This window comes from Archocentrus centrarchus, chromosome 20 (genome assembly GCF_007364275.1).
Source record: "Archocentrus centrarchus isolate MPI-CPG fArcCen1 chromosome 20, fArcCen1, whole genome shotgun sequence".
Classification (NCBI taxonomy): Eukaryota; Metazoa; Chordata; class Actinopteri; order Cichliformes; family Cichlidae; genus Archocentrus; species Archocentrus centrarchus.
In genome coordinates, this window is record NC_044365.1 from 25898154 (window position 1) to 25925294 (window position 27141).

The 27141-nt window shown below is 43.4% G+C and overlaps 3 protein-coding genes across 7 annotated transcripts; 2 read left to right on the forward strand and 1 right to left on the reverse strand.

Moving 5' to 3' along the window:
* Window positions 1-862: 862 nt before the first annotated feature.
* atp6v1ab (ATPase H+ transporting V1 subunit Ab) lies at window positions 863-8918 on the reverse strand. Of its 2 annotated transcripts, XM_030756241.1 has the most exons (16): window positions 8780-8918; window positions 5722-5825; window positions 5426-5554; window positions 4765-4979; window positions 4542-4679; window positions 4301-4452; window positions 4053-4215; window positions 3866-3974; window positions 3547-3669; window positions 2771-2885; window positions 2599-2662; window positions 2305-2508; window positions 2048-2142; window positions 1844-1901; window positions 1730-1771; window positions 863-1559 (listed from the first exon to the last, which is right to left on the reverse strand). In XM_030756241.1, exons 2-16 carry the CDS (start codon window positions 5801-5803, stop codon window positions 1467-1469), a joined length of 1782 nt encoding a protein of 593 aa, XP_030612101.1. In that variant the 5' UTR covers window positions 5804-5825; window positions 8780-8918; the 3' UTR covers window positions 863-1466. The 2 variants fall into 2 exon arrangements, with proteins under 2 accessions (XP_030612101.1, XP_030612100.1); XM_030756240.1 differs by having other exon boundaries at window positions 1730-1901.
* Window positions 8919-10106: 1188 nt separating this feature from the next.
* Window positions 10107-14537, forward strand: naa50 (N-alpha-acetyltransferase 50, NatE catalytic subunit). 2 transcript variants are annotated; one of them, XM_030756324.1, is made up of 5 exons: window positions 10107-10316; window positions 12124-12260; window positions 12504-12623; window positions 13009-13075; window positions 13169-14537. In XM_030756324.1, the coding sequence occupies exons 1-5, from the start codon at window positions 10309-10311 to the stop codon at window positions 13344-13346; spliced, it is 510 nt and encodes a 169-aa protein (XP_030612184.1). In that variant the 5' UTR covers window positions 10107-10308; the 3' UTR covers window positions 13347-14537. The 2 variants fall into 2 exon arrangements, with proteins under 2 accessions (XP_030612184.1, XP_030612185.1); XM_030756325.1 differs by having other exon boundaries at window positions 12127-12260.
* A 225-nt stretch (window positions 14538-14762) lies between these two features.
* Window positions 14763-26894, forward strand: usf3 (upstream transcription factor family member 3). 3 transcript variants are annotated; one of them, XM_030756880.1, is made up of 7 exons: window positions 14763-14920; window positions 15437-15563; window positions 15677-15708; window positions 15839-15921; window positions 16024-16120; window positions 16256-21144; window positions 23297-26894. In XM_030756880.1, the coding sequence occupies exons 2-7, from the start codon at window positions 15520-15522 to the stop codon at window positions 25106-25108; spliced, it is 6957 nt and encodes a 2318-aa protein (XP_030612740.1). In that variant the 5' UTR covers window positions 14763-14920; window positions 15437-15519; the 3' UTR covers window positions 25109-26894. The 3 variants fall into 3 exon arrangements, with proteins under 3 accessions (XP_030612740.1, XP_030612739.1, XP_030612738.1); XM_030756879.1 differs by having other exon boundaries at window positions 14771-14900; window positions 15440-15563; XM_030756878.1 differs by having other exon boundaries at window positions 14797-14900.
* The last annotated feature ends 247 nt before the right edge of the window (window positions 26895-27141 follow it).

The window sequence follows — 27141 nt, forward strand, 5'->3', positions numbered from 1 at the left end:
TGGTGCAAAGACTTCGTGCTGTATTGATCCTTTTGCAAAGCTTATATTCTTACTTTCAATAAATCATCATAAAATCAGCTTGGTTTCAGGGCTCAACTTATTTTTCCACAGCACAGTAACTCAAATAACCACTTTTTACAACCAAGGTATGCAGAAGAGCATCTCTGAATGCACAACATGTCAAAACTTAAAGCAGATGAGCTATAGCAGCAGAAGACCACACCGGGTGTCACTGCTGTCAGCTAAGAACAGGAAACTGAGGCTACAATTCACACAGGCTCACAAAGCTGGACAGTAGTAGACTGGAAAAAATGGTCTGATAAGTCTCCATTTCTGCTGGATCATTCAGATGGTTGGGGGTTTGTGTAGCTCAGGAGGTAGAACAGATCATCTACCAATCACAAGGTTGGTGTTTCAATCCTTGGGAAAGATTCTGAAAGTGCTTGAGTGCTCATGTAGAGTAGAAAAGCACTATATAAGAACCAGTCCATGGTAGGGTCAGAATTTGGCATAAACAACATGAAAACTTGGATCCTGCTTTTCATCAAAGGTTCAGGTTGCTGCTGCTGGTAGCATGGGGGATATTTTCTTGGCACACTTTTGGCCCCGTAGTATCAACTGAGCATCATTCAAACACCGCAGCCTACCTGAATATTGTTGCTAACCATATGCACCCCTTTATGATGTTTTATAGAGTAATAATTAAGGTAGTTAAAAGTATATTATGTAATGCATCCTCAGGGCAGAGTGCAGAAGACTGCACACTATGCGTGATATGCAGGGAGACCAGTTGAACAGCTCTGGCAGCATCATCAGAAACAATGAAGGCAAACAGACACAAACACAATGACTTGGGGTTTTTTTTTTCATGTTTTAATTCTTTGGGAGTAACATGATGAAAGCACTGGACAGCAGAGCGTCAGACTCTTACACATTCACACAGCAAAGTACACAGCACTGCACAGCATAAAACACAACCATAAAAACAAAAAAGGAACAAAGCCTTTACGTCAAAATGCTGGCAATAAATAGACTGATCTCATTAAATTTATATTCAATTATCTTCTGTACAGATGGTCTGTGAATTACAATACATCAACTGAACAATCCTCTCCAGAAAGAGCAACACAACACGCAGGATTCATGTAAACAGAGAAAGGAATTATCAAGGTGAAGGGATCCCTGTTTCATACACACATCTAATTCACACACACACACACATACACAGATATGATCAATGACCATGCAGAGGATCCAGAGTGCGCCTATACGAGGCAACGAGTAATAATGAATACAGTACATCTTTCTCTTTTCCCTCCACATGAAACTTCACACACACTCTCACATAGTAACTCACAAAGGAGCACAAAGGAGTACACAGAGTTTGGGAATACATGGAGGTGGAATGTGATTCTGCAGTGGAGGTGACAGAGATGAAAACTGGAAAGATTGTGACTGGTGGGCACCTATTCCTCCAAGGTACGGAAGGCGTTCTGCATATCCTCCAGCAGCTGTGCATACTCGGCCTTGATCTTGGCTTCACCGTCCTTAACCGGGTCCTGCACGGAAACAGAAATAAAAATCTTACAGCTTGAAGTGTAAGGAGATGCACCCTGGTGCTTAAAAACCGTAGTTTATTAGAAAAACTGTCTTTAAAAAAAAAAAAAAAAATCACATATATTAAGGAAGAACAGAAGGAACAAGCTTTTGTGTGTACATCTGAACACACCTTGAATTTCATCGAGCTGATCCTGTAGAGGATTTCTCCCATGTGCTCCCTGATTATGGCCCAGGTGATTTTGTTGTCGCTCTGAGCTGTGGTCTCCACCGCGTGCCGCGCCATGTCATAGAAAGCTATCATGTTGGAGAGAATGCCCACTGTCTTGTAGAAGGGACAGAATCTGAAGAGAGTGACACCAAAGATTAGATTAGATCATAACTCCACACAGAAATTAGTGGTTGCGAAGCTTCACTTTTTCTTCCCTTTTTTTTTTTCTGAACCAGTAAAATCAATTAAGGTACAAGTCACGTAGGCTATAAATGTTACCTGTCATAAGGAGTGTAACCGTTCTGCTGCAAGAAGTCATCTTTGATCAGTTTGGCCACTTCCAGGGTGATTTTATCTGTTTCTGCCAGTGAAGCCTGTCAGAGATAATCACACTGTTCATTTATTCATGTAAAAAGACTTCAGTGAATTCCTGAAATATGCCAAAACAAAACAGGTGAAAGTGATGTTTTAGCAGGATCTGTTTCTGGCTTTGAAGAGGACATCAAACTACATTCACCAACTTTGTGATAAATTACCTTTCCAACAAGCTGCACAATCTCTGCCAGGTCCTCTTCCTCCTGCAGGATCTCCTTCGACTTAGTACGCAAAGGTACAAACTCGGGGAAGTGCTTGTCGTAATATTCATCCAGGGCACGGGTGTATTTGCTGTAGCTGATGAGCCAGTTGACGGAGGGGAAGTGCTTCCTCTGAGCCAGCTTCTTATCCAAACCCCAGAACACCTAAGAGGGGAAGAAACGAGGGGAATAATAAAGCACTTGTAATTTATAAAGCTGATCTACTTACAGTGGGATCAGAAGTTGATCCATTACCTGAACAATACCAAGTGTGGCTGAGGTAACAGGATCAGAGAAGTCACCACCAGGGGGTGATACACTGAGGAAAGTGCAAACATTTTCATTAGACTTCTGTATTCCACTGAGTTAAGCCCAGAAAAGATGTGCAGAGTAATGTCTCCCTCTAGTGAGGCAAAGCTGTACTCACGCGCCTACAATACTGACGCTGCCTTCCCGCTCTGGGTTGCCCAGGCACTTGACTCTCCCAGCACGCTCGTAGAAGGAGGCGAGTCGGGCGCCCAGATATGCAGGATAACCACTGTCTGTGGGCACATGCAGACAATGCTTTTGTCAGGTCAGCTTTTATTTCACTAAAGACGTGAGAGAATTCAACACTGAACACACACCTGTTTTCATACCATCCGTTTTACACTTTTACCTCAAACACACTTTTTCCCAGCAAGTCGAAATTGTTTCATTTAAAGTTACAGGGTGAATATTTGGTGAGCCATTTGGTGATTTGGAAAGTAACTCAGAAGCTTGTACGTTATAACCAAAATACCTCAAATAATTTAACAAGCAAAAGAATTTTAAGCTGACACCGATGTAAGCAGTCAAAGGAAAATAAGAGAGCGGCAGAAAATTGTAAGTCACAGATTTAATCATTTCAGCATGAGCAGATTTCTAATCTTTCTTCCCTCATTTAATGCATTGTGAAGTTTGATGTACGTAATCTAATTCTGCACTGAGAAGACTGGAAATGAATGGACGGACATTTATATAGTTCTTTTCTAGTCTTTCTGGCCCTCAAAGCACAGCATAGATGAATATTTGACTAAGTCCACATTCTCAAGACACTGAGCCCAAACCAGCTAAATCTGTGCTGCAATAATTAGGAGATGCTTGAAATTTTTCTCACCCACGAGACCCTAATTTGGCCCCTAAAACTTTGAGAAGCCCTGCTCCCGGAGATTTCAAACTTACCAGCAGGCATCTCAGCCAAACGACCAGAAATCTCCCTGAGAGCCTCAGCCCAACGGGAGGTGGAGTCGGCCATCATGCTCACGTTGTATCCCATATCTCTGAAGTACTCAGACAGAGTGATTCCTGCCAAAACAAAGTGAGTTTAAGAGCACAACACATGCAAGCTCATTTAAAACAATCACACAAGGACAGGGAGTGAGCCATCCCTTAACAGTGATTGTTTTCATAATGCACCTGTTATAGTTTTTCAGTTGATAAGAGGCTCCCACAGTGAGAACGAGAGATTAAAGAGTAATTTTAGGGTACTATTAACAGTTACCTGTGTAGATTGAGGCTTCTCTGGCAGCTACAGGCATGTTGGAGGTGTTGGCCACCAGCGCTGTCCTCTTCATGATGCTCTCTATCTTACCGTCCACCTCCATTGTTAGCTGTTGACCAAACAACACTGTCAGTTATGTCTGCACACCAGTTTACTTAGAACGGGGTACCAGTACATTGCCACTCACCTCAGGGAAGTCCCTCAATACTTCTGACATCTCGTTTCCACGCTCCCCACAGCCTACGTAGATGATGACATCACTGTTGGAGTATTTGGACAGGGACTGAGAGATGACAGTCTTCCCACAGCCAAAGGCTCCTGGGATAGCTGTGGTTCCTCCTTGTACACATCTTCAAACCACGAGGAGAAGAGTTTAGGAAAACTTTCCCAAAAATATTATCAAAGGTAGGGTCTAAAGGAGAATTTGAAACTCACGGGAAAAGGGCATCCAGCACTCTCTGTCCGGTCAGCAGCGGGTGATTGGCGGGCAGCTTCTCTGTGACGGGCCGCACTTGTCTGACAGGCCACACCTGCACCATGGTGAACTTCTCCTTCACACCCTCAAACTCCAGCTCCATCACCACATCCTGACACAGAGATGCATTTGACATCAGCACAAATCAACACCGCAGCCGCTCGTTAACCACAACTGTAGCTGGAGGCGTGTCAGACTCACGGTAACATCATAGTTTCCAGGCGGAGCCACGTAGGTCACGGTGCCCCTGTTTCTGGGAGGCAGCATGATCTTGTGCCTAATGAGGGAGTTCTCGTACACCATGCCATAGATGTCTCCACCTGTGATGTGACTGCCAGCCTAACAACAAGAGAAGAGACATGGAGTGAATCTAAGTCACCTGACACCTCTGACCTTTCAAGAGGAAGTCTACATGGACTCTTACCCGCAGGCTCTTGCTGGGAGAAAACTCCCACTTGAGGTCTCGGTTGAGGGCTCCGATATTTACGCCTCTGGGGATGTAGATGCTTTGTGTGATGTCATTAATGTCCTTGAGAGGTCGCTGGATACCATCAAAGATTGAGCCCATGATTCCTGGACCCAGCTCGACTGACAGAGGTTTCCCTGTCCGGAGCACAGGATCTCCCACAGACACACCAGCTGAATTCAAGCTCAGAAAAACCCGTCAGTGTTTGGATGAGAGCTGAAGGCTGTTTCTAATATGAACACTAACATGAGATAAAAATACTTTGTACTGCAAGTTAATTAGTGAGGTACAGCACTGTTCAAGTCTTGAGCCACCCTTTATTTCTTTAGGAACATGGGAAATAGGTGCAGCAATTTACTGAAATGTGAAAATATAAGCATAACAAAGCATAACAAATGATACACCCACTTTAGTGACCATACCAGGCTGCCTCTTTAATAAATATACCACAAAGCCAGGAGTCTCCAGGGTGGAAGAAAGACAATGGCTAGTAGGAACTGGAACTGCAACTGCAGCCAAACCCCATATGGTTATTTATATGGACCCCTTACTACTGTTTTAGGACAGACCTTAATAAATTGAAACATCCTGTGATAGCGGCCTTGTAAAATAAGGATACATGTCTCCTCGTAGACCTGGATGGTGGCCATGTCTCCCTCCAGTCTGATAATCTCTCCCACCAGCTCACTGTGGCCAACACGAACCAGCTCATACATGGCTGCTCCTGCCATGGCCGTCGCTGTCACCACTGGAAGCACAGACAAGTAAAAAATCATCAGAGTGAATGCTTTTTTGTTGACTGAAATCAATTTTGTGGTTTGCTGTTTTGAAGAAATGCAAGAGTTTGTGTCATTAAACTCCAGTGCTAATAATGTGTAATATGAAGAGTTTCACAAAGTGTGTGTTGGGACCAACCTGGTCCGGAGACTCCATGAACGTATCCAAACTGGCTCTCTCTCTCCTCATCCCTGATCTTGGGCAGCTTGGACATGTCCATCTTCACAAGTTTATTAGTCAGACTGGAAGAAAATAAAAGAGAGAAACATGAGGGACTGTTAGTGACAAAAACTTCCCTTTTTGTGGCTAATTTTAAATGATAAATGAGTTAACTTGTAGCTATAAAGCCCCTGTGTGTCAGAGAGCACCAGAATTACCATGCTTCCTAAGGATTAAGATAACCCAGGGTTGATTTTTTTTTTTTTTATAAGCAGAACTGTTTCTGCAGCTTCTTCTTCTTCTTCTTTTGCTGTTCCCTTTAGGGGTCATCACAATGGATTATCTGCCTCCATTTCACCTTACCCCTAGCATCCTCCTCTGTCACACCAACCCTCTGGATGTTCCCCTTCATTACATCCACAAACCTCCTCTGAGGTCTTCCTATTTTCCTCCTCAATCTTCAACATCCTTTGTCCAATATATCCATTATCCCCTGACACTTGTCTCCACCCTGCCTAAACTCTCTTCTTCACTTCTCTTGAGTGAACAACCATGTGACGTCCAAAGCATCTGCCCTTCTGTTGAGGAAACATCGAGTAAAGTTGAACTCAGCTGGGATGTACTTTTGTGTAATACCAATTTTGACCACAAGGCGGTGCGGCAAGTCAGTGTAACATTTATTTAAACAAGCAAGAGAGCATATTCAGATTTACAGTGCCAGGCTGGGAAAATTCAAACACTCCTGAGGAAATGGGTGTAGGGCTAAAAAGAAACATTGAAAGTTAAACAACAGCAGCAAACGTCTGAAAACATTTCAACACACCCACTGGTGAAACAGTGGCCCCTGTGGTAATTACAAAAAAATACCTTTAATGTGCCAACTTGAAAACTCACAGCAGCTCTTAAATAAAACATTTAGTTTTCTCTTATAACACAAAGCCATTTAAATGAATGTGACTAGCCCTGTTATGGACTGGGAAATTGTACAGGGTGAGCGGTTAAGGAAATGGATGTATGAATATGGACTTTTGCCCAGACTCGGGAGGGATTTATATTCTTAAACTGAGATTATTTGAATGTAAAAGAGTAAAAAATGAACGCAAATCTATTTTTAAATGAAAGAGAACATTTTCCTGGCATTGTGCTGACTACTCTATATTGGCTCCTCTTGTAATAACCATGGAAACCTTGAAGAAAGCACAGCGTCACTGCTCAGGACTCCTCATCTCTCTGCAGTCTCAGCATCACAGACGGAAGTAGGCCATCCCACCTCACCGGCCTCAACTGCACACCTTAGGTCCAGTGGCCTACTACAGTCAGTCAGTGTGACGTGTCAGGCTAACATTAGAGGGGGATCCTGCAGCGTGCTCATTTTCATATGAAGAATATGGTGCATCTTTCCTGAGTCTATTTCTGTGGTATTTATAGCACACAATTCAGCTATGTGCAGCTGTAACACAAGCACAGGCTGCCATCAGTCGTGACACAGACCCATCCTCACAGAGAGCCGCCTGCAGATGAGCTTCACATATTCAAGATCAGTTATATCTGCTATATATTTCATATATTAACTATAGCTAGATCAAGAAAACATGCTTATACTGTGGATTTCTTTTGCACCCCCTTTTCTTTCCTCTCCCTCTGTCTACATCTATGTCCTTTATTGCCCTTCCCACTGATGCAAAGATCTTCCTGCTCATGCCAGCCTGCTTGGCCATCTGTGCTGGAATAAAGCAGCTCCACCTGCGGGTTAATGCAAGAACTGCAAGAGAGACACCTAAATAAGGTTTCACTGTTTAAAAAACAGACTGAATTACCTGTTTTAATCGGATAATACTGGTGAGCCTATGAGAGCTCACCTGAAAAACCTGCTACTGTACCAGAGGCAACTCTCCACCTACTTGATTATTATTATTACTGTTACTATTCTACAAATAACAACCGAATTACACATTAAAATTAAATATACCTTCTTTTACTGCAACGCTATAATAGTTATTGCAATATTCATCGCAGGTTGTATGCAATAAACCATCAGAATGGCATTTGTTCATAACTTCCAGATAAAAGAGCTATGGAAAAAGTATTTTACATGACAGTAAATCATATGATCCTGGCACATGACCGGTTGCCTTCAGCCTATGAGTCTGAGGAAGTCAGTCTATGAAAACTGGGAAGTCAAAATTATCACTATGTGTGTGGAAACTCTGGAGATTTTCTCTCACCTGACTGCTGCATTTCACATATTAAATACATTTTACTACTGCATTAATACATTAATGTGGTCTAATTAAATAATGGCCAGCAAAAAAAGGGAAAAATAGGAAAAGCCTCCTGTTAGGACAAAATGTTACACTGATAAAACAGCTTATCAGCCAGGCACTGATGAGTCTGTAGTGAGCTTAACCCTATTGCCCCTTTGACCACAGGGTTAAACACTAGGAGATGGAGTCTGGTTAAAAAACAGGCTCAGTAATGTTACATGTATTTGAGATGATCCTGCAACGCATCCAGACGTGCAGATGTTAAATAAAAGCCCCGCTGATGCAGGTAACACTGATGATCGTGAGCTCATAAACACTCACACACATATAGATAGATATAATACTGTTTTAACACGCTAATAGTAAAGATTTTATGACACAAGAATGACCTGGAAGCCTGTTTATGACATATGATGAGCAGGAGTTTGTGCATTTGTACGATATTCGGAACTATAAACTAGCCAGCTGTATAACACAACAGGAAGAGTCTGAAATCCGAATCATAAAGCCGGAAAAAAATCATGTTTGTAAATTCTATTCGGCCCCACTTCGTCCTTACATTAACAACAAGGTTAGCTAGCTGTGTAGATGATTTGGTGTTGTGAAAATGACAGCAAGACTGGTTTGTCGGCCTGGCTATAGAAAAAAAAATGCTGTCTCTACTATTCTGGCGCATAGGGATAGCTAAACAGTTTCACTGTAAACACAGAGTAAAATACAGTTTCTAATACCAAAACGACGTAACACATTCAAAGAAAAACCTGGATATTTACCGTGTGGCTGTGAAGTGTCCGTTTACTGTCTTGCTTCGAGAGAACGCTGGCTGCTGCGGAGCGTGACAGCAAGCAGAGATCAGCTGACTTCATTCACTCTCCGCTCGCTTTTACTGCGGGCCAGCAGCAACTGCCGCCATTTTGGATCCTCCCCGTAACAAGAGCAAAGATCTTTAATCACGGGGTCGTAGCTTTTTATATTCTAGCAGTAATATCCCTTGTGTCAAATTATGTTTTCACCTTGGAATAATGTTTTTATTATAAACTGGTGTTACAGGAACATGGTATTTGAGGGAGAGGGGGACTTAAGAGACTACAGAAAGTTTTAAGCGGACCTTTTGTGAGCGTAAACTAACAGTAATGCAGGTCTATTTGTAAGAGACGATAGATAATATGTGTAGCTGTTACATTAAGACAACAGGTGGGGCCAAAGCAGCTTTATCTCTTGTGTTGTTAGATATCTTTGCAGTGACGGTTGAGCCAAAATGGAGGCGTTTTCGCAGATCGCGGTGTATCTTTCAGGTGTTTTAGGAGAAAAGCGATGAAAATGTGATGTTCCTGTAATACATTTTAAGTATTTAAATGTGTATTCATAACCCGTCTGTGGCCTTTGGCTTTATATGTGGTTGCTAGGTTTCTTTTTTTGGTTTTCATTATTTCAAGAAAATGATCCACTGCTTACCTTTTTGGCGATTTTCAGGGTGGGTGGGGGTTGCATTTATCAAAACTAAAATTTATAAATTTACAAAATCTACAAATTTTCAATGTTGTGTTCTGATTGGCTATTTGTTGCCCTGAGTCAGGACTCATGGGGTTTTTCTTTCACTTTTGGTTGTGTAAATAATCTCAGCTTCGCTCTGACTTACACCAAGTCATACTGTATTACATACATAAACTTATTTTATTACGATTTTTTTTTTTTGCGTAAAACGTAAGTTATGTAATATACATAGAAAGCAAAAAGGGTAGACTCCACTGAGTAGTAGTGATCCTACTGTTCTACAATAATTATGCTGAAATACGTGTTTTGTTTGTTTTCTTAAACATGACGCTTGTTTGTGGAGGTCAGACAGAAGCATCTTACATGCCACAAAATCACAGCAGAAATCACGTCCCATTAAATAATTTCTCAATATAGCACCTTATAATTAAGAGTGAGAAGCAGAATATATTCAACACGCAACAAAAAAATTATAATAAAAATCAACATGGACCGTTATTTAATTAATTCATTTATTTTTTGCTGCGGCTGGAAAACAGCCTGTGAGTCCAAATCCAGGTCGAAAAGTCTCAAAGATGGCGGAGAGGTGTTTGTGCGCATGCGGAGGTCAGGGGTTGACAGTCTCCGTCTCCACACAGTCGTGGAAGGAGTGTGGCGGCTAAGCTAACTGCAACCATCGTAACTAGCTACATGTGGAGGGTAAAACGGGAGGCATCCCCGACCCCAACTCTTTCCAAATTCTCACCTTTTACCCGAAACAACTCCAGAGTTCACCCTCTTCGAAAACAACGGATATCACGTCTCTAAAATGAAAGGGTGAGTGAGAACTTCTGGGTCACGAATACGTAGCTTAGCACAACTAAAGTTTTTCATGTCTTTTTTTTTTCCTCCAGGAGGAGGCGGGGAGGAGACGGCGAGGCTAGCTAGCTTGCGAAAATACTTTTATTTAGGAGCAGGGCAGATATACAAAAGACAGCAAATATACAAGCGGGTCTGTCGCGGGTGTTGTCGTTAACTTGAGTCGCTTGTCGGTTCGTGTAGGTCGCGAACAAGCTAAGCTAACTAGCTTACTGCTAGTGGGGAGCTGAGTCAGTAAAGCCAGTTGAGCTAAGCTAACCTTGGCTGTGGTTATTTTGGTATTTGCCGCGAACTTCAGCTACCTGCAGGGGAGTCACGTCAGTTTTAACGCAAGTCTTAGACGCATTTATCACGCTGTGAGAAAAGTTCTCGTTTTAAAGTCACGCTTGACAGCAACTTTAGTGTTTGTGCCAGCTGACTCAGTGTAACTTGATCTGCCAAAGTAACACACTGGCAGTGATGCTTACAGACATTTTTGACTACATTTTCCGATTACATTAAGGCGATTAATGCTGAATTGTATTAACTGTACATTTTGGATTTCACATCTCACTGTCCATGCTTAGGGACAACACACTTGACCTCCACCATTTCTTGGATGCGTATTCATCCTATAAATACCACAGTGAACCCCTCAATGAGGCGAGTGGACTGCTATGTGTGTCATTTACTGATTACACCAATCCAGCCCTGTCCCCTGGTTATCCTGGAGTTATTTAAAGTAGAATATATATAAGTCTTGATCATAGAAGTTTGCTTTACCCAGTAAAGAGTCTCAAAATCACAGTCAGCAGGTGTTATTTTGTAAAACGTAATTATAAGAGGGATTTGTCCAAAGAAATGCTATCTGGCTGACTATTGTGTATTTGCTGTTACTTAATTATACTTAGGAGAATAACTAGGGCTAGTGATTTTAATTATGGTTTCACTTTTTTAAACTAACTCTTTATGAGTAGTTTGCTAAAGCACAGTTTATGTCAATCAAGAGTCCAAAAGATCTTTGCTTTAAAGTCACATAAAACAAAAGCAGGATATTAAAGACTCAATATTCTTTATTGTTGTCATTTAAACATAACAAAACTATAACTATACTCCCTGACACGGTGCATAAAATGTATATATGCATGCACATACCTACAAAAGCATACATTATATTTAAACATGTTGTTTTGGAGGATGTAAGACATAAGAATGTTGCACATTAGGAGTGAACATGGGTTATTTACAGACTATATATATGTAATGTATATTTCAGATGTAGTTATCGAAACAAATGAAATTGAACACTAGAATAATGCACTTTGCATGAGTTATTTACATATTATGAAATGAGTAGTAAGTAGATTGTAAAAGTATATGCATATATTCATGAGGGGTATGAATATATGGAGCTACTTATGTATAGTACATTAGTTCTATACATAAGTTATTGACAGATTGAGTTCAACAGTATTGCAGCTTTTGGGAAAATTCCCACAGTTGAGAAAAACATAGCCCACATATTAATCAATTATCAAAATTGTTATCACATAATTTGCTGTCAGTGAGCTATCTGAGGAATTGATCTTCTAGCTCTGGTATCAATAGTGTTTGTTCACATATCAAGCCCATAGTTTTTTTTTTGGGGGGGGGGGGGGGGGGGATCAGGACTTGGTAAGATCTTAAGATGTCAGTTAGTTGATTTTCATTGTATTTTGAGTCATATAACATTGAATGTAATCGTGCACCAGTTGTCAGCCATTTGACCGTTTTGCTCTTGTTCCAGTAGCCGGATCGAGCTGGGGGACGTTACGCCCCACAACATTAAGCAGCTGAAACGCCTGAACCAGGTCATCTTCCCCGTCAGCTACAACGACAAGTTTTACAAAGATGTGCTGGAAGTTGGAGAGCTTGCAAAGCTAGGTAAGACATTACAATGCTTACACCCAGGTAATTTTGGTAGGTTTCTTTAAAAGCCGTGGCACTAAATTATGACTTCATATAATGACATTGAAATAAGAGAGAAATGAGGGATTGGGTGGGATTCAATCTGCATACATTTTAATTGCTTGGTTATCAGATGTGGTAGAAGTGTGTATGAATGTAAAATTTGTTTGAGTTCCAACATTATCTCCAACATTTTTTTTTTTCTTCCCCCACCCACAGCGTACTTCAATGACATTGCAGTGGGTGCTGTGTGCTGCAGAGTGGACCACTCTCAGAACCAGAAGAGACTGTACATCATGACACTTGGCTGTCTAGCACCCTACCGTAGACTTGGAATTGGTAAGGAGTAGGACTGGATACTGAAGTTTTTTTGTTTGTTTTTTACATAACATTGATATAATTGATTCTGCAATTAAGCACAGTTCTTGGTTGTTCCCCTTATTGATTCCTGAACAGTTTTATACTGTTTTTGACCATCATTGAAAGTGTTTTATTATGTGTGGGTCACAATAGAGTCAACAGGGTTGGGGAAAAAAAACTGTGTGTGACTCAGATGAGTTTGTGTGATAAAATTAAGTTATCTACTTGGAGGCATGTGATGGCTTGGACAGTTTGGTATTGGTTCTCGATACCTATCTGTAGTGGGGAGCTTAAGAAGATGCTGTTGTGCACTTTGTGATTTTGCACTTTCTTTCTCTGATTTTTGCTTTTACTTTTTCCCCAGGTACAAAGATGCTAAATCATGTGCTAAATATCTGCGAGAAGGATGGCACTTTTGACAATATTTACCTGTGAGTGTTTACAGAATATTTATGAAAGCTTATCTATGTGTCACATTCCAGATGAGCTGCCTACTAATAAATTTGGATTTTCCCACCCTACAGTCATGTGCAGATCAGCAATGAGTCAGCCATTGACTTTTACCAGAAGTTTGGCTTTGAGATTATTGAGACAAAGAAGAATTACTACAAGAGGATAGAGCCTGCAGATGCCCATGTGTTGCAGAAGAGCCTGCGCAGTCCTTGTGCACCACCCAGTGGAGAGCTTCAGAAGTCAGAGTAGGGGCACAACGTTTGGAAAAGGCACTGATGTTGCCATCTCCACATAAACAGAACTGTGACAAATGCCCCAGGATTCAACACTTTCTTTAAAGGACGCTAAAAAGAGAAAACAAAAATTTCAAACATAAAAGTTGCTGCATTTATTTTGCGAGGGGATCCCCTGTTATTTTTGCATATCTTATTGCCCAGTTAATTGACATTGACAAAAAAACTTAGCATCCAATAGTGCTCCTGATGACACAGTTAACAATTTCTGACAGTTGTAGACATGGTGAAGGGGCAAAGGTTTGGTGTTTGCAGATTACATTGTGTTTTATGTGGTTATTAAAGGGGATAGATCTATCATGATGAGCAAAAGAAAACAGTTGGTTTGAAAGGGAAAGGAAAAAGTGTTTGAAAGACCATCACTGACACACACGCAGTTCCAGCTGGTCAGTTTGGAGTGATACTTTGAGTTGTTTTGTGGAACAGACCCAACTCTCTTCCTGCACCACCTGAACCTTGGGACTCATGAGAAATGAGTGACCAGTTTGTTGTATCCAGATGGGAAAAGCAGAAATGTGTCCCCTCAGTACAGGGATAAGGAAAGCTTGACGGTTTTGTGGCAGTGGGAAGATGCATTCACCACTCTTAATTTTTAAATATTTTCCAGCCTGTTATTTAATTCCCCCCTCTCAACTATTCTGTTATTTTTATTTTCTACATTGAGATGGCAAATGGTTCAGAGGTTCTCCTGGGTTTACCATAAAAAGTGAAAATATAAAGGAAAGAGAGAACCAAATCAATATTGTATTGAATGTGTTATGAATAACATCAGAGATTGGATTTGGGCATTATTTTCAGTCGTATAATGAAGGTGGTGAGGATACGTGTCTCTAAATACAAAGTGTTTTGAGACATAATACCTGAAACACCTTTGGCACCTTATGTAGCCATCTTACAACATTGGTCTTCTCAAATGTCCTGCATCAGTGAGCTTCAGTTATTACACACACTTTCAGCTGAAAGTTTTGGAGTTTTGCTATGATCTTACCCAGAGGAAGCTCTGACACCTCTGCATGCAAGGAGAGTTGTGTCCTCTCCGCTGTAGTATACGCATGTTTTCATTTCTTTGGAGAATTTTATCTTTTCTGGAGCTCTATATTGTAAGACTTTTTAACGTCTAAATAAAGAAATTACTATTTGCAGTAAATGTGTTGTCTTATTTTGACATAGTGAATATTGAGCACAGAAATCTGGTTGATTTTTGTATATACATATATATGTACGTACACACACGCCTACTTTAGTCGTGGGTTGATTTTGTACTACACATGTAATACACAAATGCATGCGCCTGTTCCCTGGATGCTGTTACGTGTTGTGGTTGGATGAAAACCCTCCCAATCTAGAACGCTATTGGCTGTCGACACCCCTTCGAACCCTCCCCTTTCAGCACTAAGTTAGGTTATCAAGATTGTTTTGGGAGATGAGTTGAATCTTTGCTAGCTAATAGTTAGCCTCCAGTCTCAAAGTTCTTACAGGAACAGCAGTCTCCAAAATGTCGAGGCTAGAGGTTGGTGAAAACTACTCTCTGTAAGCAACCTTTGTATGAGCACGGCCAAGAATGGACCCGACGTTATTCGGCTTAATGATCATGTCGGTGTCGATAAGCTAACATAGCTGTTAGCCAGCTAGCTATCAGAAAGCTAGCTGACTGGGTAATTGCTCAGGTTTCTTTGCAGGTTTAAATTATATAAACATCGCTTGCTGTCGATACTATAACGCCAGCCCAGAAGAAGCAGCGGTTTAGTCACTTCGTGTAACACTTTGTCATTATGTTTGTAATATGCAGGTAAGTCTTTTTATCTAAGTGAGTAAAGCTAGGGTAATTACACTAGCTTGTTAGCATCTAGTAGTAGTAGTGGGGCTGAGTATAGCTTTACAGATTTAACTGAGTCACATCTGCTGCTGTGTAAAACTATATAGCATAATCATTGCTAGTTAATTGTATCTGTACTGCTGTTCTCTGCTGTTACACAACAGTGTGTTGACAGTGCTCTTATTATAATTAATAGTACTCTGTCCGGATGCTTTATGTTTTCCTTGCAGCAGGACGAGCACGTAATGGATTTAAGGTCCAGCTGTTGATGTGTTGACTGGTACCTTATCATACAGGCAGCTGTGAGGACAGGATGCCAGAGATGACTGAAACTCAGACACCTGGCCGTAAACCTAAGTAAGCATCTTTGAAATACACTCTCTGCTCCTCTTCAATCAGATAATCAGCTCAAGAGCTCTTTTAAAATAGGTACTGTTCTTTTTTCTTTTCTTTTTTTTTTTTTTTTGCAGAAAGAAGAAAAACAAAGAATCTCACAATGCAGGTAAAAAAAAAAAAAACAACCCCAAAAAAAAAAAAACAGATATACATAGATTTGGTGTGTGGGGTTTACTTCAAAAGTACCTGAATACTGAAGACTTTGTGTCTTTTTGTTGTTGTTGTTGTTATTTTAGTTGAGAGACACAGAAAAGAAAAGATTAATGCTGGGATTAACCGCATTGGTAATCTTTTGCCGTGTTCCCAGGCACTTAAACAGGTAAGAGACAATATTGTGTTTTCCCTTTGCCTAAATCTAGTGAAATGCTCTTTGTTTTGAACAGCATGTGTTAATAGAAAACATTTATTATATTATTTATAGAGTAAGAACATGATATTGGACCAGGCCTTTCGCTACATCACTGAACTGAAGAAACAAAATGATACAATGCTTCTGGAAGGAGGAGATAAAGTCCAAGGTAAATTTTAATATTATATGCATCAGTTTTTTTTATTTTATAATTTGTTTATCCTACAAGTTAAGTGTGAATATGAATTATGTGCTCTTGCAGTCCTGAACGTATGATTATATGTGCTCCTATACCTCATTGCAGCGGAGGAGATCCGTCGGCTGCGGCGTCAGTTGGAGGAATTGAGGAGGGAGAGTGCTCACTACATCGAGCTCCTCAAAGCCCATGACATTAACCCTCTAGAGGATCCCACTATCCACTGGAAGGGCAAACAAAGGTGTGCTAAAGTGGCAAAAGTTCCCCCGACTCACCAACTCCCAAAGGGGATCATTGTCTGTTCTAATGGCAATGGAATATCCCTGGCAGGAAAGGAGGCTAGCCCAGGAAAACAGTCATCTGAAACAATGATTATTCAGCCATCATCTGAGACCAGTGCCAGATTAAGGGTTAATGGAGCCCTGCTGCATGTTAACAACTCTTCATCGACCCCTGCACTTCTCCCTGGGTCAGCAGCAGCACCTACTCAATCTAATGCCAGCCTGAGAATGATAGAGCAGTGTGTGGTTGAGGCACCAGCTGTGGTACCCACTCTGCCACCTTCTGTGTCTTACATCACCCTACAGATCCCTGCAGCATCCACATCCCTGCCTCAGCAAGCTCAGCCTGCCATCCCAGCTCAGACCCTCACTTTAGCGGCTACTTCAGCTTCACAGCTCCCAAATGAAAGCCCTGCTCTGCCTGCATCCACTAACCTTACAAAAGCCTCAGAGGCTTGCTCTTGGGTAACACAGGACACTGCCATAAGGACTGCAAGTTACACTGCTATCCCAAACAGCCAAGCCCTTCTCAGGGCTGGGGCAGCAGGCAGCACACAGACTACCTGGACAACACTGCAGATGGCAGGGAACACAGTGCAGCCAGTCTGCCAAAGTCTTTCCACTCCAGAAGTCAGCAACACCACCCAGCCTGTCCAGCAGGTGACTGTATGTCCAATGGTCAGCAAATCATCTGTTCATCCCATTCAAATACAGATGCAACCACAGGTGCCTGTACAGCAGGCCCCTCTTACAGGACACATTCAAGCGCAGCCCTTTCAAAGAGCACCCCAGATACGGCCAGCAGTCCTAAACCAGGCACAGCCTCAGCCTGTCTTAGCACACCAACCTCAGTGCGCTGTTCTTCCTCAATCAGCCATAGTACAGCAGCCATCTGTGGTGGCCCACCCTGCTGTTGTGTCTCAGTCCCAGCCTGCTCTACTTCAGCCAGCGTCATTGGTTCCCCATCCTCCAACAGCCATAATCCCACAGCCTCAACGGCTCCCTCAGCCATCCTTGGTGCCCCAGCCACAGGCCACCGTGCTTCCACTTCTTCAAACCATGCAGGTACTGCAGGTCAACCCAGCTGGAGCAACAGCTTCAAGTGTTACAGTACCACAGAATACAAACAATCCAAGTGTTGTAATCCTGCAGCAGGCCAGCGCCTGCCCTACCCAGCCAGTTGTGAGGGAGGAAATAACAAGTCAGACACCATGTCAGCATTTTGTAATCATCCAGGCACCCAATCAGGCAGCAACGTCTGCTCAGAATCCTCAAGTTGGTATGGTTCCTGCTGCTATCCCCACTGCGTCCACTCAGATACCCACAACCAGCACTTCAGTGTCTGCCCCGTCCTTGCAGAGTGTAGGGGGAAAGCAGCTGGTGCATATTCTTCCTCGCCCTATTCAGCCTCAAGTGAACCATCCTCCACTGGCCACCCAGACATCATCTTCTCCACCAGTTCCTACAACCCCACAGACTATCACTGTGAATGGACAGGTGTTTGCCCTGCAGCCTGTGAAGACCTCTGATAAGGCTGGCTCCCAGGGTGGTCAGAGTACATTGCAGCTGGTCCAGCCCACTACCAGTGAGGAACCAACTACTAATGTGGCCCTCAACAGCTTAGGGGCCCTTAGCAGTCTCAATCAGAGCATCTCTCAGGGCCTTCCTCTTAACATTTCTAGTCAGAACAATGGTCAGCCTCCAGCTGCTCCATTATCAGTATTGCAGCAGCAGCAGCCTCCTGCTCCAGCATCCATCTCTGGAGCCACACTTGCACTACCTGCCCGACAGCTGCAGGTCCCAGTCACATCAGGGCTGGTGGTTAGTGCCTCTAAGCCTTCAGGAAAAAGGCTTTGCACAACCTTGAATACAAAGAGAGCAGCAGCTAAAAGGACTAAATCTGCAAAGAAAAAGGAAATTAGTCCCCCACAAGCTGCTGTTGCGCGTTCTGCCAAGCCAGTAGCTTCTACAGGAGAGAGCCAAATAGTTCAAGTTACAGGATCTCAAGCTTTACAGTCCTCAACTGTTAAAGCCACAGATATTCATCCCACATGTTCCACAGCTGTCACAGTTACAGATAAAGCTATAGGTAGTGTCACTACAGCACAGAACACACAGAAAATGGTTGTATGCAGTTCATCAAGTGAGTCAGCTGTGTTTAGTCAATCCCATCCACAGGATAAAAGCTCTGTCAGTGCATCTCAGAGTGATTCAGTATTCAGTCATTCTAACACTAGCAATATCACAACTGCAGTTACAGCAGTCAATACATTGATCAAGCCATCAGTTAGTGCAGATTTTGACAAGAGTAAAGTATCTTTACTTTCTGGCAACAACTCAGCTGTAACCAAACTCTCAGTTCCTGAGGCTAAACATCCAATCACCAGTACAGAAACTAGCATAACACAGACTAAGTCCACTGCCAGCACTGCTGCTTCTGTACAACACAGACCTGTGGTGACCTCAGCAGTTGCCACTGAAACTCGGTACACTTCTTCCTCTGCTTCTACTGCATGTTTGACTCCAGTCTGCACCAGCAGTATCACAGCAACTGCACCATTATCTTTAAATAAGACTACCCACCAAACATCACCTTGTCATTCCCAGGGATCTGCCACACAAGATTCTCTGCCTTGTAATAAATCGGAATCTCAACCCACTCCTTCATCCTCTGTGTCCACAACCCTGTCATCACCTGCACCTGGGTTTTCTGCTATGCACAGCTCTGTGACAACCCCTACAACAAGTTCAGATATTAGTAAAAGGGACACTAGTCCCAGTGCTCCAACACAGCAGACTGTTTTGAGTACACCCAATCTGTCCTCCTGCCATACTGCTGAGGGGGCACCGCCTCAGGGCCCTAGAACGAACAGTGAGGCTCAGGAGGAGATGCAATCCACACCAGTAGCTAAAGAGAGCTTAGTAGTGGTGACTTCTGATATTCCCTCTAGAAAGGACTTTTCATTATCTCAACAGGTGTACACTAATTTAGATGATCTGGAGCACTCTATGACCGCTAGCAGACAGACTGATTCTCCCATGTCTACTGGAGCTGGGGGTGGTAGAGGGTTTTCTGTGGCATCCATGCTTCCCCAAGGCCACAATATCGGTGCATCATCTGGGTCCTTTGGAACATATACGTTCACGACAGAGCAAGCAGAGATGCTGGCCTTAGCCATGCTGGAGCAGGACAGCCCCGGAAGGAGGAGTGGAGGCTGCTCTGGGGAAAACACTGCATCAGCTAACCCCACCACAGCCACATGGGAGCCCCCCAAAACCCCATCAGTGTCAACCAGTAAAGAACGGGGCTCAGCTGGGCAGCAGGCTAAAGTGGCTAAGCCCATGGACCCAGGAACAGTTAAACCTGCTGTTGAGGTGTCTGTCAGAGGACAAGTTGGGGAAGGGTCTGTGAGTGCACCCAGTGGAAGCAGACATCCACAAAACGTCTCTTACTCCCAGTCTCAGCCTCTTCCCCAGGCCCAGTCTCAGAGCTCATCACAAAGTGGGACAGTGGCAAGCCTCAGTGTCAACAACCTGATTAGGCCCAGCTCTAGTCACCAACCCTATCCTGGCTCACCTAGTCTGGCTGGCCAGCAGCCCTCAGCTCTCTCTCCTGCAGGGACCACTTCTCATATATCCCAAGCCTCAAACAATGCACACTCACCCTGTTCAGGTGCTGCCCAGCCAAATGAGTATGCCCCCTTAAAGACTGCATTAATGAGGGCTCAGGCAGGAGTTGGTGTTGGTGAGCGACAAGTGAAGATAATCTCTAAGCGACAGGCCCAGGAGGAAGTGATGTTAAACACCGGTAAACGACCTAAGCCTTGCCCTCCACCAGGTAACCCTGTCAACCACATGGATGTGAAAGCTGCTGACCACAGCCAGATGATGGTTGGTCAGCTACCATCATCTTCCTCAGCTGTCATGACAAGGATTAATCCAGAAAGTGGAGCCCCTCTCTTCTCTGCAAACACTTTCATGAGCCCGGTAGTTCGGCCTGCAGATGGGCACTGCCCTCCACAAGGACCTCCTGAGCAGAACCAGCCAGGTGTACTTCATCTGCCCCAGGGCCACCAGCAGCATGCTGTAACACAGCCTGGCCAACATCTGGGAGGGAACCTTTACATGAAGCAGCAGCAGCAAGAGCAGCAGAGACACCATCTGTATCATCTGCAGCATCACTTGACACAGACAGACCCAGCACAGCGCCACTCACTACACCAGAGGGCGCTGCAGCAACAAGAGCAGCAGCATGTTCAGAAGAAGCGGGGACTTGTCAGAGGCAGTCAGACTGGCTCACCTGCTGGCCTGCAGCAGAAGCAGCATCACCTGGAAAAGTCTGGAGTGCAGCAGCAGCCACAGCAGCATCCTTCACATCAACAACAGACACAGCATCAACAGCACACACAGCAGCAGTCCCAGCAACATCCACAACAGTCACACCAACAATCACAGCAGCATCAACAGCCAACACAGCACCAATCTCATCCCCAGCAGCATCAACAACAGACACATCAACAGCCTCCCCAGGCGCATCAACAACACCAACAGCAGTTGCAGCAGCAGCAACAGAGCTCTCACTCCAGACACCAGCAGCATCTGCAGCAGCAGATCCAGCAGCAGCACTTTAGGCACCAGGAGAAGAGCTGTGAAGCCCAGGCAGCTGGTTCCAGAGCCCATCACAGTAATCACTTGGCCCAGCAGGACCACCTCAAGGTTGGTGTTACATGATGTATAATGTGACAGTTTGATTTACAGCTTTTCTGAATTGCTAAAACACATTTCTTGAAGCCTCCACCCACTTTCTCACACCCTTTAACAAAAATCTAAAAATTCAGTCCACAAAACCTCAGACTTTTCTTTCAAAATCAGACTATCACCTCCTTCCTGTGTTCACAGCCGAACAGTGTGTTCAGATCGTACACACAGCAAGTAAAAATATATTCTCCACAGAACATTCATTAGACACTGCATGAATTAATTTAAGACACAGCATCCAGGGAATGTACTTGTCAGGATATGTCTATTCTTAGTGTATTTAGAAACAAAAAATTACTGTGGTTAGTGATATGACAGTACAGAGTGTGGATCAAAAAATTTCACATAGTTGGTTGGCATTTTTTTGAAGGACCATGTCAACAATGTGTGCTTCTTGCTGTTGGGAGAAAAGAGCAGTCCTTCCACCCTCATTTGGTCATCTTTCGTTCTAGAAAAGGAAAAATACACTTATAAATGTATACAGACAGTAAAAATAGCATTGTAATGAACATTGCAGTTCTTGCAGTGTAGTATACTGTATGCTGTACAGCAAGAAACAGTTACCTGTTTCTCTTCTCTGAATGTCCTAATAATGCTGGGCACAGAGACTCTGCTCAAATTGATTTGGACTCTTTGTCTTGCTTCCCTAATTGTCATCACATGAACAAGGACGTAGTGTACAATAGTTGCCAGTATTTCATCAGTAACGATTGTTCTGGGTCTTCATCTCCTTCCACCTCGTCCACCACCTCTCACACAAACTCTTCCTCCTCTGCCTCCCTGTATGCGTTTGTGCACGTGCCACCTGCGCATTTTGAACTGACTTTTATCCTGCCCAGTTGGTCTGGTCACGTTATTAGAAACATGTGTCTTCATTTGTGAGTTTGTGTGTGTTTAAACACAGCTGTGTTGGAGTTGTGTTCACATTTTGCTGCCAGTGTTTACAGTTTTGCAACACAGGTGTGAAATGTGTTTAGTGACTGGGAATGTGTTTAAGGTTTAGCAAAAAAGAGTGTTTGATTCAAAGAATACATTTAGGCCACTGAGAATTTGGTTTAGAGAATGGAGTTTAGTGTTTTAGCAGTTCAGAAAACCTATAAGGTGAAACATCATATGGTTACATTTTTCATATGGACTCCTTTAATTAAATTTAAATTGCATTTTTGACATTTATAAAGTGTATGTGGAATCAAGTTTATAATTACCATGTACCATTTACCAAGTATTATCTTCTGTGACCTCTTTTCTGTGCAACAGATTTAAATCGGTTTAAACTAGTGTGACTGTGTGTTTGTGACAGTATCTAAACCTACATGAAACTGTAGCTGTTAAGTGTCCTTTCTACAAAGATATGGCAGCAGCAGTCTGCTGCAGTGGCAGAAAAACACCTTAAACGAAGACAATAAAATCCTCACTGTCCTGAAGCTTTTTAGTTTGTGTGGTATTTCGCAGTGAAATAGCAGCCCTGCCCCCTCAGCCACAGTGTAGACAAAGGACTGTAAATTTAAGGTTGTTTGTAATTGAAATGTAATTCGGTCATTGTGTTTTGTTTTGTGTTTTTTAATTTCTACCATCTATTCATGAACATCTGAGAGCTGTCAGGATAAAAATGTTAACACATGCTTTGTGGTTAGATGACATTTTACATCAGGGGTTCTCAAAGTTTTGATGACAGAGTGCCAGTTTTGGAACCTAGCATATGATTGAGGGCCATGCAAGAAAAAGGTTACATTACAAAGTCAGTTTGTAATGTTTCAGTTCAGAGCATGGTGGTTTATGAAATTCATTAATTTTTTGATAAATCACTGACAGCAGCTGTATTTGTTAATGTTAGGAAGGTTTAGTCTGCTATGATGGGAAGAACAGAGGTTAAAATTGAATAAATTTCTCCCTTGTTCATTTTCTGTCTCGATATACTATAGTATATAACATGTATTGTAGGTGATGAAAATGTACAGTAGTACACAGGCCCAACATTAGACTCTGGGCCATGTTCTGAGAACAGTGGTTTTACACCATGTCTGATTTTTTTGCTGTTAACAATTTAAGGTAGTTAAGATTAACTTTGAGAGTGTTACTGATAATATTTCTGCTTTATTTTCTCCCTCAGCCCGGTCAGGACCATAACGCTATGCAGAGGATGATGAGCTCTAGGAGTCTTGAGCAGCAGCTCATTTCTCCTCCCGCCAATCCGGTGTCCCGGTCGTCTGACCTGGCATGCACGCCATCTCGCCAGGAGCGCCACCGTGTGTCCAGCTACTCTGCAGAGGCACTCATTGGTAAAAGCTCCACTAGTGGTGACCAGCAACAGCGCATTGGTCTCCACCTTCAGCCTGGTCGCAGTGCTGCTCAAGAGCAGCCAGACCTCCGTGGTTACCTGGACACGTCAAGAGGGAAGGCCAACATTGCACACAACCCACAGAGCCGCCTGCCGTCTGACCATCCAGGGTCCACTGATGTTCAGCGTGTCTCAGAGTGTCCACCCTTCAAGGCTATGGGGGGTGCAGGAGGAGCACATCAGCTCAGTGGTTTTGAGGCTCAAGTGTCTCGTGGGAGTGACATGGCATCTAAACCAGTGCCTCCCTCCCAGAGGGGCCCTCAGGGGCAGCAACAGGCAGGTTTCAGGATGGGTCCCCCAGCAGATGGCAGAAATCGAGGTGGATATAGTGGAGCTCATCCTGGCTCACAGGGGGTCCAGGTTGGACCAGCACTGCCTCGGGAACAGGAAGGCTGTCACCAGAGTTTCATGCAAAGCCTCCTTTCCCCCCACCTTCCTGAACAGAGCAACCACCAGCGAGCAGTGCAGTGCTGTCCCCCAGTCAGCATGGAGTACAGCTGTGTGCCTGGAAGCTCTTCAGGAGACATACAGGCCAAGGCCTCCAGTCCCAGTGTTCCCCAAACCCAGAAGGCTCCACCTATGCGACTTACCGAGGGAAACAAGGGCCACATTTCTCAGGTCGGTAGTAATATGCACGCGGGCCCAGGTGTGCGAGCAGGACTCCCCCACCCTCCACCCCCACACAGCAGCGCTGAGCCAGGCCGCTCCTCTGCCCCCTCTCGTCAACCCCCTGCTGTTAGCCAGCACTCTCGCCATATTGCCAGAGATCCTCAGCCCACCAAACTGAGACCTGGTGACCGGTCTCGATCTGGTACTCTCAGACCGAGTAACCCGTTTGAGCCTGAAGGCCATCTGCCTCTGCCCTCTGGAGGAGGGGTGCTGCTGAGCCGACCGCAGTCTGGAGGCGAGGCAAGACGCAGCACCATTGTCCGCTTTATGTCAGACACTGCTCAGGTTCCTAGTGACAACAACCTGGTTCCTGACCAGCACCTAACACAGAACTTTGGTTTCCCTTTTATTCCCGAGGGAGGGATGAATCCGCCACCTCCCATCAATGCAAACTCCACATTCATCCCACCAGTGAGCCAGCCCAATGCCTCCCGTACGCCGTCCCTTCTCCCTGTGGAGCCTCAGAACACTTTACCCTCCTTCTATCCTTCCTATTCCCCGGCTGCTCACCCCAGCCTTCCCAGTGATGTCACCCTCCAATACTTTCCCAACCAAATGTTTACGAGCCCGAGTGCCGACAAAGGCAGCGCTCCTCCACTCAACAACCGCTTCGGCTCAATTCTCTCCCCGCCACGCCCTGTGGGTTTCGGTCAGGCCAGTTTCCCACTACTTCCAGAAATGCCCCCAATGCCTATCGCCAACTCGTCTGGAATCACCCCTCACATTTCCAACTTCAGCTTGACCTCTCTTTTTCCTGAAATTGCCACCGGCATGCCCACTGATGGGTCGGCCATGCCAATGTCTCCCTTGCTGTCTCTCCCTAACACCGCATCTGCCGACTCTGGCAAGCAGCCGACTCGTCCTGCCCACAACATCAGCCACATTCTGGGCCACGACGGCAGCTCAGCTGTGTGAGGAACCTCCTGCTGCAGTTTGAATGTGATAGTGAACTGGTGTTTTAGAGCAAAAATTTTAAATGTTCTGTTTAAAATGTGTTGTTGCTTTTAATGTTCAGCGAGTTGAGAAAGTGGTGATGAAGCAGCTGACGAAATAGTGATTTTTGTTGTTTACGTGTTCAAAACAATTTCAGTCTAAGATATGTTCCCCTTGGCATATGTCATTGTTATCATTTGTAATATTCAACAATCTTATAATTTTATGGGAACATGGAAATGTGTATCTTTAAAGTGCCCCTATTATGCTTATTTACAGGCTCCTAATTTTATTTTGAAAGTCTACTAGAAAAGGTGTGCATGCTTTAATATTTAATATTCTTCTTATACTGCGCATTGCTGCAGCACCTCTTTGTACACACAGTTTTATATTTATTTTTTTGTCTTTTTGAGGCTGCACTCACACAAGCCCGTTCTGGTCTGGATAGTTAGCTCCACCAGTTCCACGTGTAACTGGCGTAGCTCTTCAAAAGCTGTCATCAGCAAACAAAAAGCTGTGGCCACGTTATATAAACATGCATTTTGGTTTTGGCATCATCTTACATTTGAATATGATCAAAATCTTTAGCTTGGTGATTTTTTTGTCATATAATCTTGCTGTTAGTGCAGAGCAGGGGAATGAAAGTGATGGCTGGTTTATATTTGGCTTAATGGGCTGTGGCTGTGGTACCATATCATGCTCGTTTGGTCATTGTTTGATAAGAAGCAGCTTTAAGCCGCTCCCTTATTCATAAGCGGTCGCCACAGCACCACTGCATGTTTTGATTTGGCAGATTTTTACTTTGGATTCCCTTCCTGATGCAACCCCCACAGGGATTTGTCTCCTCCCAGGATTGAGCAAGCCAGCAAAAGCACAATTAGAGCAGCTTTTTTTGGGGGTGATTTAAAATAGTCTACACATGGAGAATATGCCAGCACATAGAAGAGGAGAGGGGCAAACAGGTGGTAGCACACAGTAGTAACACTAAACATACAGATTTTCCTCTTGTGGGAACATTAAAGTAAGTAATCCACTGGCTTATTAGTTCTTGAAGATCTGTTTGTTCTTACAGCCAACATTTGGAGTATTTTGTTGATAAGAGACATTTTAGAGTTATCTGTCTTTAGTTGAGGTAGATGCTTGTTCTTCGAGGGTGAGCAAAGTGATTCCAGTGACATAGATAAGTGTCATAAAAAACAGTAATGAGTTCTGTGAGAGAGAATAAGGCTGGGGTTATGCCTAGTTGACAGCTGCAGACACCACAGTTGAGCAGTTCTTATCATACCTTCTCATAATCTGTATGGAGGTATATGTCATTCATGCCATTTTAGTTTAGTGTCATTGCACTAACAGCAAATTAGCAGGCAGCCCAAGCAAACCTTTGCATGTTGGTGGAAGTGAAAGCACTTTTTAAACTCCCTTTGATGTGGACTTTGCAAACGTCAAACGTAAAACTATAGAACAGCCTGAACAGTAGAGAAAAAACTCAAAAGCATAATAGGGGCACTATAAAGTTCTTTGTGGAAATGTTGGTTAAACCAACAGTTTGGTAGTAAAAATCAGTTTTAGGTTTAGAGCTTGAGTTAAGTATTCTGGGACATTGAGAAACCTTCTGCACAGTTACCTACTAATGTAATTTACTAACTTATCAGGTTGTACTGTACAGAATTGTTTTTCCAAGAGCTATTTTGTAAATACCAATGTTTCATATCAGAATTGATAGATTATGTATGTATTTGTAAATACAAGATTGATTAATAAAGTTTATAAGGAGACATTTGTATTTGCTGCCAACTGGAGAATTGTCTGTGCTTTTTATTATTCTCTTCCTCCATGACACAGCACTTAACATCAATATTTGCTATGACCACCGTTATTCATCCGCACAGCCTGAACTCTCTGAGGAAGATTTCTTGTCATTTCTTTAAAAAGTATTCAGGAATAGTTCTCCAGGCTTCTTGAAGGACATTCAGAGCTCGTCTTCGGATGTTGGCTGCCTTTTGTTTTGTTCTCTA

Bases quoted from the DNA above. Each gene is read 5' to 3' on its own strand.
- atp6v1ab (XM_030756240.1), bottom strand. From the start codon at position 5,803: ATGGACATGTCCAAGCTGCCCAAGATCAGGGATGAGGAGAGAGAGAGC. The intron at 4,980-5,425 runs GTATCCTTATTT...GCTTGAATTCAG, and splicing joins CCAGGTCTACGAGGAGACAT to CTGGTGTGTCTGTGGGAGAT. The intron at 1,560-1,729 runs GTGTGTTCAGAT...GTTTCCGTGCAG, and splicing joins TCAGCTCGATGAAATTCAAG to GACCCGGTTAAGGACGGTGA.
- naa50 (XM_030756324.1), top strand. The intron at 12,261-12,503 runs GTAAGACATTAC...CCCCACCCACAG, and splicing joins TGGAGAGCTTGCAAAGCTAG to CGTACTTCAATGACATTGCA. The intron at 12,624-13,008 runs GTAAGGAGTAGG...CTTTTTCCCCAG, and splicing joins CTACCGTAGACTTGGAATTG to GTACAAAGATGCTAAATCAT.
- usf3 (XM_030756880.1), top strand. From the start codon at position 15,520: ATGCCAGAGATGACTGAAACTCAGACACCTGGCCGTAAACCTAA. The intron at 15,922-16,023 runs GTAAGAGACAAT...TATTATTTATAG, and splicing joins GTTCCCAGGCACTTAAACAG to AGTAAGAACATGATATTGGA. The intron at 21,145-23,296 runs GTTGGTGTTACA...TTTCTCCCTCAG, and splicing joins CCCAGCAGGACCACCTCAAG to CCCGGTCAGGACCATAACGC.